We start from the raw sequence: 10,940 nt of genomic DNA on the forward strand, positions 1-10,940 counted from the left end.
CCTCAACTTCCGTTTTCTTGCAGAAGGAATAATTACTTTTCCCTCCAAAGACAGTCCAGACATTAGCTGTGAGGATGCAAGGAGGCAAACACTTAAAACTCCTTCCCGGAGCCGTGCCTTTGCCTTTGAAGATCTCATCTGCAGTTGCATTACAGAGAGCGTGATGGCTTTGGCATTCGGCATTTTGGGAGTCGCTGCGCGTCTGTGACTCTGGCTAAATCTGAGTTAATCTGCTTCCTTGGAGAAAGGGAACTGAAGCAACTAATTGGCTAGATGAGGCTAAGCATGAGGATAAATTGCAGAATATCCAGGCAAAAAGGTGTTTCAATAACAACCTCACTTTTCTATCATCTCCAATTAGAACACATGGCAGAGAGCAGCTGAGCTTTGAAAGGAAACACTATCTGACTCCGGGCTTGATGGCAAAGCGGTCTCCTGTATTCTCCTTGCTGACTCGGAGCGCTGCTGAGCAGACCGGCCTGTCAACAGACTCCTAAACCAGATGTCAGGAAAGGCAGGTATCAAAGGATAGGAAAGACCTTGTTCTAATACTTCAGGTGTAATAACACAAATATAAACCCACCCCATGTTCTCAGTTACTTATTAATCCAATGGACATGTATTTACTGTATGCCTTTTATGTGCCAAAGGGAAACCCACTGCCATCGAGTTGATTCAGATTCTGTAACTCTATGGGACAGAGGAGGCTGATAGTGTTTCTGAGACTAGAAATCATTACAGGAGCAGACAGCATTATCTCTATTTCGTGGGGTGCCAGAGGTGTCTGAACTAACTAATCTTGTTGTTAGTGACTCAATGTTTAACCTGCTACTCACTAGGGCTCCTTTTTGTAAGTACCAAACCAAACCAATTGGCTTCTTGTTGTTTCTGATTCATACCGACCCTATATACACATCTTTATGGTAGCAGACAGCCTCAATTTTCTGCCCTGGAGCAGCTGGTGGATTTGAACTGCTGACCTTGAAGTTAGCAGCCCAATGCCTAACCCACAGCATCACCAGGGCTCCCCTTTTATATGCCAGGCACTCCTAATTCCAACCAAAATCAAATCCATCACCACGGGCTCTCGTTTCTGACTCGTGGGAACCCAGGGCATTCATTGCAGAACTCCATAGATTTCCTCGTCTGTGATCTGCACACAGAAGCAGATCACCAGGTCTGCCTCTGCCATGCTGCTGGGAGGGTTGGAACCACTCCGCTTTCGAGTGGCAGTCAAGCACAAACCACTGGTGCCACCCAGGGACTAATTCAAAGGAGCCGTGGGCTCCCTGAGTCGATTTTTCACTGTGTAGACCAGTTGATTTGCCTTCACGATGTTCTACCTCATGCCCCTCATTGGAAATGCCTCGCATGTATCTTCTAGGAGTATCATTTCACTTGGTCTATGAAGTTTCCTATTATTTTATAGTCCTAAGTAACAGGATAATGTCTTTCAAAGGGTACTAGCTTTCCAAATATTTCCCTAGTACAAAGAAAAAAGTAGCGTTGACTAGGTCAGAAGCCCACCCTTTTAAGAGAAATGTGATCCCAGGCTCCAGTTTGGACAGCTGGTGGTACCACCTTCCCACCTTTTTAATATGCAGGAAAGTCGGCCCGAGTTCACCAAAAGGGGGGGCGGGTGACAGGAAGCGTCATCCCAGCTGTGCTGTCGTCATTCAGCGACGGTAATCATGTTGACTCAGGTCAAACACAGTAGGAGGAGGAAGAGACTGCAAAATCACCCCTCAGTCCTGGACGGGAGACGACTTCTGTCTTTGCCAGCTGACAGGCAGGAAGGACTACACTCAAGAAAATGCAGTATGCGCATAGTCAGATTGAGAGTCTGTCAGTTGTGCCCTTTGGAGTCCCTGGAGGCAAATGGTCAACACAATTGACAGCTAACTGAAAGGTTGGAAGTTCAAGGCCAGCCAGGGTACCTTGGAAGAAAGGTCAGGTGATCTACTTCTGAAAACCCAGGCACTGAAAATTGCACGGAGTGTAGCTCCACTCTGGTACACATGGCACTGCCGTAAACCAAAACTAGTTCCACACCTACTGGTTTTGTGTCCATTAGGAAACAGTTCTCAGTATACCAATTTGGTGCAGGTAAAGATCCTTCAGGTTAGAACCACTCCATCCCAAACTGAACCCGGGACGAAAGCTTTCCAGGCTCCACGGTGAGGACCATTCGGCCGATGAAGCTTTATCAGGGATGAATATAAAGCTTAAAAGAGGCATATTGAGTCTAGAGGAAATGGTTTGATTAGACAAGATTAGATTTACAGTTGTAAAAGATGAAAAATGTTAGTATTTCATTGACTGAGTAAACAATCTAGATCTTCATCCCCTCCCCACCTTGGGCTAGGCAAAGCATTACATTCCTCCATTGTTTATACGTTTCGACTCCTATGAGCCAGACTCGACAGTGGTTTTTCTCTCTGGCTGTTTTCTGTAGGTACATGATGCAGTTTTCATCTCAGGGATTTTCAAATAATTTTGCGATGACTCAATTCACTGCCATCGAGTCGATTCTGACTCATAGTGAATGACCCTGTAGGACAGTAGAACTGCCTCTGCAGGTCTCCAAGACAGTGACTCTCTACCGGAGTAGAAAGCCTCATCTTTCTCCAAGGGAGTGGCTAGTGGTTTCGAACTGCTGACCTTACTGTTGGGAGCCCAATGCATAGCCCACTGATGAGTGCCTACCCACTGCCACCAAGTGGATTCCAACTCATAGCAGCCCTTTGGTACTGTTCATATTTTTCAAATTCTAGTTTTCCCTGTAAGGAGGAAAAATCATGAAAGGTGGCATATTTTTTCCAGCTAAATGTTTCTCCCTTGCTGGTGCTGGTTTGTCACCCTAGAACTCTAGATCCTGTGGAAGGATGTGCACTCACAGACCAAGGGAAAAGGTAAGAAATAAGGACACTGTCGTGTAAACCAAGGAGGTAGGAATGGAGTTGGATGGAGATGTAACACGCTCTGAGCAAGGGACGAGGGAAATACAAGGGGACATATTATCAGCAGGGACTCAAGCAAATTTATTCCGTTCACTAGTCAGTCTGTTTGCCAGCAGGCATTTTTAGATCACCTGCCGTCCATCTTCACAGCATTACACCAGGCATTAATTTGAAACAGTGACATCAGATACTCTAAACCCAGCATCCTGCAACCCACATCTTATTGGTCTCCATGGTTAATGCCGGCAGACATCTTTCTCTGAACTGTAGGGGGGAGGCACTTTCTGATCCAGATAACGGTTGAATTGTTATAAGAGTTTACTCCTCTTACTTCCAGTCATTTTCTTAGCGATGGAAAAAGAAGTCCTATAGGACTGAAATTTACAAAAGATGTCAGAGAGAAGAAATCTACCAGACCGGTCCTCTCCCTTTGTTTTCCATGGAATCAAAGCAGATGGCTGTTAGGAAATCATTTCTTTCTTTGTCTCTTTCTTTTTTTTGACCTTTTGAGACAGAGTTACTTTCTTTATATAATCCTATTTGGTCTCTTCTGTATCTTTTCTTGGCTTTTCTTATTGGTCTCAATAAAGCTCATGTGCTTCTCTGCTCTTGACCTCCTAATGCCACATATCATTGATATGTGGCTTTGTTGTTCTGGCCATGTGTAGGCTTTTAAAATTTGGACTGAGTTACCAAAAAAATAATGAACAATCTCTTCTGAATATCTCAGCAGAGCAACTGGTTACAGAACTGGCTACGTAGAGATAGTAAAATGGCCGGAAAGACCCCTTTCCACCTATGCGATACTAGTGCTTTCTAGTTTTAAGCTGAGACTTCTGTAACTTTCTTGACTGAGTTGAGAAATTGCTTTACACTTGATTCGGAAAAGATGTGTGGGGAAAACATGATACTCAGTGTGGGTGACTCATCCATCCATTCGACCATGAGCCATTACCTGCAGAAGTCCAAAGGGCCGTGCTCCGAAGCTCAGGGCACAAAGGTCAGAAAGACATTGGGAGAAACCGAAATGTCAGCTAACAGTGGCCACTGGGGTGTGAATGCCAATAAGAGCATTGACCTTGGGCACAGTGGATGGCTTGCCAGCAAGGGATGAAGAGCACTGACAGAGTCTGCCCCAGTAGGATTGCCTCCTGTTATACCTTAATTTTTCCAATAGTTGAGCGATAACTGTGCAATAGAGGAGAATCGTTCTTCCACCAACCTCTCAATATAACACCACGTCCTGGGCAGGAGGACAGCCTGTAATCGCTCTTCTAGTCACATTGCTTGGTGCAACTAGACAAAACATTGTTTATTGTAAATGTGCATTTTGTACCTTTGCTGGAGAACGGATGTGACCTGCTTGCAGAAATTCTCTTCATTCTGAGAAAACTCCTTTAGATTCTTGTACACTTTATTATACTGGGGGTGCAGGGGGAGAAAAAGGCACAGGAGGATTATAAGTACTTCCAAAGGCAGAGTGTCTCTAGATCCTAAATGCTGCTGTAATGCTGGCTGACTGTAGACATGGCCATGCCACAACGAGGATACGTTCTGACGATAATGATTAAGTCTTTTCTGGCTTGATCTGAAAGATCCTAGAGAACTCTCTCTCTCTCTCTCTCTCACACACACACACACACACACACACACGCACACAAACACCTTACCCAGATCAAATGCAAACAATTTAGCAATGGAGTGCAAATGGAACCTGACTTCCTGTTGCCCTTCCTGTCCCCAGGAAGGTGAAAAGTACATTCCACTGTAAATATTCTGTCTTCCCGAAACCAAATCCCAAACTCCCTGACATCAAGTACATTCTGACTCACGGATACTCGATAGGACAGGGCAAAACGGCCCTTGTGGATTTCTATGACTCTAACTCTCGAAGGGAGCAGAAAATCTCCTCTTTCTATCTCAGGGTGGCTGGAGGGTTTGAACTTCTAACCTCGAGGTTACCAGCCCAATACATAACCGCCCAATACATAGCCACCCGGGCTCCATTTTGTATCCCCCACAACTCCAAAAATAATAGTCCTGAGACTCATGCTTAACCCTGTACCATCAGTCTTCCTTGTTGAGATGCCAAAACTCTAAGTGAACAACTTGTGAATAAACGTTCACTTTAGCCCATTTAATTGTAGCAATAAGGTTAGAAGAGAGCGTGGAACTTTTCAATTGAACCAGATATTTGTAAAATGAGAATTTATACACTATGTCCAAGAATTCCATGTGAGAGGTTTTGTCATTTGATTTAGAACTCAATAATATTAATATGTGTAGGCATTTCCCTGGTGGTGCTGTGGTTAAAGTATTTGGCTGAGAACCGAAAGGTTAGCAGGTTGCAGCCCCTTGACACACTGTGGGAAGATGTGGCAGTCTGCTTCCATAAGATCACCGCTTTGGAAACCCGATGGGGTGACTGACGTGGTCCTGTAGGGTGACTATGATTCAGAATCAACTTGGTGACACTAAGTTTGGGTTTTTGGTTCTCAACACTGATGGCACCTGTATGTCGTAGAGACTTGTGAATTGCTGTGACGCTGAACAGGTTTCAGAATAACTTCCCGACGAAGATGGACAAAGAAGACAGGTCTGACCATCTACTTTCCAAAATCAACAAATGAAAAGGCTATGCATCAGTATAAGCCAGTCTTCTTGTACATGCACTGTGTCCATGAACGAGGGCCCAATTCTACAGCAGCTAACGACAACAAATGAGGGTTTGTAAGCTCAAATGCCTGTAGGCACCGGCACCCAACACTGCCCCAGTGAGGAGAGAGGTGGGCCGTGAGCTGGAGAGGTTGCTGGCAGAACTCTTGGCCCACCACTGCTACGTGGAAGAGAAGCTCAGGATGACCAGAACTTCCAATTTTCCTAAAAAAAATTCTACTTCAGAAGGTGTATCTCAAATAAGATTTTCACAAAAGAGGATAGTGGACAATCCACAAAATTTGAAACTCTCTGCAGAATAAGTTAAATCCATTTGTAGTAGGATTCCAATTGGTAACCTCCATCATGAAGACTCAGAGTGATCCTGTAGGATACGGGAGAAGTTCCCCTGTGGGTTCTAATACTGTAACTCTCTACAGAAGTAGACCACGTCGTCTTTCTGCTGAGGGTCTGCTTGTGGTTTAGAACGGCTGCTGTTTGGTTAGCACCCAACACTGCCAGGGCTGCTTGGACTCGATGGCAATGAGTTTAGTTTAGCTTTGAGTTAGTAATGAAGAAAAGGTTTGATGAATGTCAGGAGAGAAAGTCTCTACTTGGGAACCAAACGTTCTCATTGTTATTGTCTACAAATAAAGTTTGTTGTGGCTGAATGACGAGCTATTGCTAAAGCTTCCTTTCTCCCCCTGGAAGATACAATGGGAAAGTTTAAGTAAACCTTTTTAAATTGTGAGAAGTACAGCAGTGAAAAACGTATTTTTGTTGGTTTACTTCCATGTTACCACCACTTGTCCGTCAGTTTTTGTACTGTGGTGGCTCAAACATTTTCTGTAATTCTGAAAGCTATGGCACCACCAGCCTTTCAAATGCCAGCAGGGCTACCCGGGGTGGGCTGATTACAGCTGAGCTAAACTGGCTAACGAAAACCTTATCACTAGCAGCGTAACTTTATCTGATATGGTGCTAGAATATAAGAACTTCAGGTAGTCACCATGGGAGGAAACAGCTGCAGACATCTGCTAACAATCAGAATGCAGAGTATACAAGACAGGAAAATCAGAAGTCATGAAAAAAATGAAACCACAAAAACGGAAATTCTAGGTACTAGTAAGCTTAAATGACTTGGTAGTGGCCATTTTGAATCAAACAATCATATGGTTTACCCTGACAAGAAAGATAAATGGAAAAGAAATGGTGTTGCATGCATTGTCAAAAGGAACATTCCAAGATCTATCCTGAAGTACAGTGCTGTCTGAGATGGTGTAATATCCATATTCGTACAAAGAAAACCAGTTAATATGACTATTGTTGGAATTTAAGCACTGACCATTAAGGCCAATGATTAGGACACTGAGGCTGTTTACTGAGTTATTGATCAACCTGCAGTGAAGATGCATTGGATACTGGTGACTGGAATTGGGACGCTGGAAAAGAAGAATCAGTGGTTGGAGAATATGGCCTTGGTGAGAGAAATAACAGCAGAGATCACATGATAGAACTTTGTAAGACCAACGGCTTAATCATTGGAAATACCTTTTTATCAACAGCATAAATCATGGCTATATATGCTGACATCACCAGGTAAGAATACACAGGAATCACATTGGTTACACCTGTAGAAAAAGGTGATGGAGGAGTTTATTATCAGTGCTCAGAACAAGCATGGAGCTGACTGCAGAACAGTTGCTTATATGTAAGTTCATGTTGAAGCTGAAGAAAGTATATATCACCTGAATAGAGCCACTAGCTCAAGAACAAACTGGACCCACTGAACACTAATGACTGAACACACAGGAGTTGTGGAATGACATCAAGAACATCAAAGATGGAAGAAGCACACCAGCCTGTGCGGTCACGAGGTGTCGAAGGGATCAGGTATCAGACATCAAAGAACACAAAATCAAATCATTGTGAATGAGGGGAGTGCAGATTGGGGACTCAAACCCCAACTGTAGGCAACTGGACATCCCCTTATGGAAGGGTCGCAGGGAGGAGACGATCCAGTTGGGTGCAGTATAGCAACGATGAAACATGCTTCCTCCCCCCACCCTCCACTATCATGATTCCAATTCTACCTTACAAACGCAGCTAGACCAGAGGATGTACACTGGTACAGATAGGAACTGGAAACACAGGGAATCCAGGACAGATGATCCCTTCAGGATCAGTGGTGAGAGTGTCAATACTGGGAGGGCAGAGGGAAGGTAGGGTAGAAAGGGGGAACTGATTACAAGGATCTACATATAACCTCCTCCCTGGGGGATGGACAACAGAAAAGTGGGTGAAGGGAGACGTCGGACAGTGTAAGATATGACAAAATAATAATAATTTATAAATTATCAAGGGTTCATGAGGGTGGGGTACAGGAAGGGAGGGGAAAAATGAGGAGCTGATACCAAGGGCTCAAGTAGAAAGCAAATGTTTTGAGAATGATGAGGGCAACAAATGTACAAATGTGCTTGACACATGGATAGATATATGATTTGTGATAAGAGTTGTAAGAGCTCCCAATAAAATAATTTAAAAACAAATCATCAAAGATGAAGAAAGCAAAGATACAGAACATAAAGAAAAGAGTGGATGTTAAAAGAGACTCTGAAACTTGCTCTTTAATGCAGAGTAACTAAAGTGGAATAAAGGAAGAAGAGGACGAAGTGAAGTATTATAATGAAATGAGCAAGTACTTTGTGGCAGTTACATAATCGGCAGCTATGTAATCTGGTGTCAATTGAGGATTAAGAGTATAGGGGTCTGTGTGGGCACAGCCTCCTCCCAAGGATTTTAGGAATTCCTGTTTTTTCCTCCTTGGCGGCAGGAGACACTCTCTTTCACTGCTTAGTTTCTGGCAGACATCCTAGCTGACAAGACACATGGAACCCCAGAGCCCTGAGAGCCGGAGAAGCCACATGGAGATGCACTACGATGCTTACAACGCCACTGGATCCACAAGTCTTCCCACCCACTGGCCTGTGATCTTCCTGCATCTAGCATCATTGCATGTTTTTTGTGAGTTCGAAGAGGACTTTATAGATTGGTATTGGACATTGGGCTAATATCAGACTTGTGGACTTGATCTGGGCTGGGCTCCGATGTTTTCCCAATATTCAATTGCTCATGTATATAAAGCTCTTTCCTATATACACGAGTTCTATGGATTTGTTTCTCTAGTCTTTACCCAGACTAACACATACTTGGAGCTAGATAATCAAGAGGGGAAATCAATCTTGGCATTCCTCAATCTTCAAAAAAAAAAAACCTGAAGAAAAAATTCAAGCCAAGAGTATATCATAAAAGATTCAGTGAGCAAAAAACAAAACAAAACATGATGCAGGATTCACGAAAAGAATGTGGAAAGAATACACAGCCACACAGCCATGGTACCAAAAATAATGGTTTCAATAATTTCAGGAAATAGTATATGATCTAGAAACGATGATATTGTAGGGAAAATGCAAGCTGCATTGAGGGCACTGATGAAAAATACAGATGTAGAAAGTGTCAGAATGCCCATTGAGATGTTTCATCAAACAGATGCAATGCTGAAAGTACTTACTCCTCTACGCCAAAATATTTGAAGACATATTCCTGGCCAACTGATTGGAAGAGATCCATATTTGTGCCCTTCCAAAGAAAACCAAAAAACCCAAACGTAACAGCCATTGAGTTGATTCTGACTCATAGCAACCCAATAGGATAGACTAGCACTCCCTCTGTGGGTTTCCAAGACTGTATTGAACTATATCATTAATATCACACTCAAGTAAACTAAGTTTAAAATGGTTAGAGCACTACATTGACACCGAACTGTCCAATTTTCAAACCAGATTTAGAAAACGACGTGGGACAGGCATGAGGGACTGATAGCATTGCGTATATCAAATAGACCCCGGCTGGAAAGCAGAGAACACCAGCATGATGGGTTTTCTTGCTTATGCAAAGACATTGCCTGTGTGGATCACAACAAATAACTGCTAACACTTGAAGAATAGCGTTCAGAGCACTTGATTGTGATCCTATCAAACAGAACAAGAGGGCACCGCATGTTTTAGAATCAGGAAAGGTGTGTGTGCACACCAGGGCTGTATCTTTTTACCTTACTTACTCAATATGCTGAGCAAATAATCCAAGAATTTGGATTATGAAGAGAAGACGGTGAGGTCAGGATCGAGGAAGACTCACTGACAGGCTACCCTGAGCAGATGCCACAACTCTGCCTTCTGAACAAGGCCTTGAAGGAAGATTAGAGGCGACAGCCTTCAGCATGGCTGGCTCCAACACCAAGAAAGCAAGCATGCTCACAAGCGGACCCCTGAGAGCTATGAGGCGACACGGAGAAAGGTTGTCAACATCAAGGAGTTCTTTTGCTTGGGTTCAGGACCAATACTTTTGGAAGCAGCCATGAGGAAATCAAAGGATGTGCTGCATTGGGTAAACCGGAAAGACCTCTTTAACATGCTTTAAAAAAAGAAAATGCCACTTGGAACAGTCAGTGAATGGGTGCTGATGTTGCATAAGTTTGGAAAAAGATAACGAGGAAGCTCAGACACCCTGGAGGATGTCAGCAATGTCAGGAAAGGGCACACGTGGAAATCGCGCCATTCATGAATGTTTGATGTGCACATTCTCACCCCCTCCCCAAATTATATATATGAGGGGTCATCAAAACATTAGCGGGAAAATGACACAGAAGATATTGTAATTTTATGCACACTTTTAAAAACACCTAGTGTCTGTGTGTGTGTGTGTGTGTGTGTGGGTGCATATCTATCGTAGCTATAACCATAGAGCACAGTTAGCATGGCTGTACTCCGTCACCGTGGGTCAGAATGAGCTCGATGGCATTTGTAGCGTGAAACTAATGGGTAAGTGTGTTCAAGGCAGTGGCAACTCTCTTATGGACCCACCTCAGCCACACCCTGGGGAGTATGGCTGACACACCTCCAACCCATCCCCCAAGTCCCAGGTGGCCAGCTCTTCAATAGACCACAGTGTTGTTATATTGATGATCAGATAAGAGTTAGGAGGTTGCATTTGTAATAGCAGCAGAGATAGTCTTCATCTTTGACCCTTTATACAATGTGCAGGAAACTCTCAGAAAAACCCTGATCTGGACTGAGATAAAGGTGGCATGGAGGAGAAGAGAGGAAAGAAGATTTCCAGGATCTCAGCACGATCCCTCATGCAGCAGCCGTGAATCTCTGCCTGTCACCATCTACGCAAAGACAAAAGCTATGAAAAGCGGACTTGTGTAAAGCTGACCCCAAAGAGCATCGTGTGTGTGTGTGTGTGTGTGTGTGTGTGTGTGTG

The 10,940-nt window shown here is 43.7% G+C and overlaps 1 protein-coding gene across 5 annotated transcripts in view; it reads right to left on the minus strand.

Moving 5' to 3' along the window:
- NOSTRIN (nitric oxide synthase trafficking) overlaps positions 1-10,940 on the minus strand; it is a 65,870-nt gene that overhangs the window by 51,001 nt on the left and 3,929 nt on the right. For 3 of the 5 annotated variants that reach the window (XM_045299113.1, XM_004703907.2, XM_045299125.1), the window contains exons 1-2: positions 7,167-7,184; positions 4,297-4,382 (exon numbers count right to left, since the gene is read on the minus strand). The exons of 1 other annotated variant lie outside the window; for it this stretch is intronic. Coding sequence is in view for 1 of the 4 variants with exons in the window: in XM_045299120.1 (XP_045155055.1) it covers positions 4,297-4,382 (86 nt within the window). In the remaining 3 variants the exon portion in view is untranslated. Of the gene's footprint in view, positions 1-4,296; positions 4,383-7,166; positions 7,185-10,940 lie in introns of those variants that run through there. One more of the 5 variants, XM_045299120.1, reaches the window with a different exon arrangement.

The sequence above is a fragment of the Echinops telfairi genome, unplaced genomic scaffold (assembly GCF_000313985.2).
Source record: "Echinops telfairi isolate 266 unplaced genomic scaffold, ASM31398v2 ScPeMD7_4;HRSCAF=17, whole genome shotgun sequence".
NCBI classification, from domain to species: Eukaryota; Metazoa; Chordata; class Mammalia; order Afrosoricida; family Tenrecidae; genus Echinops; species Echinops telfairi.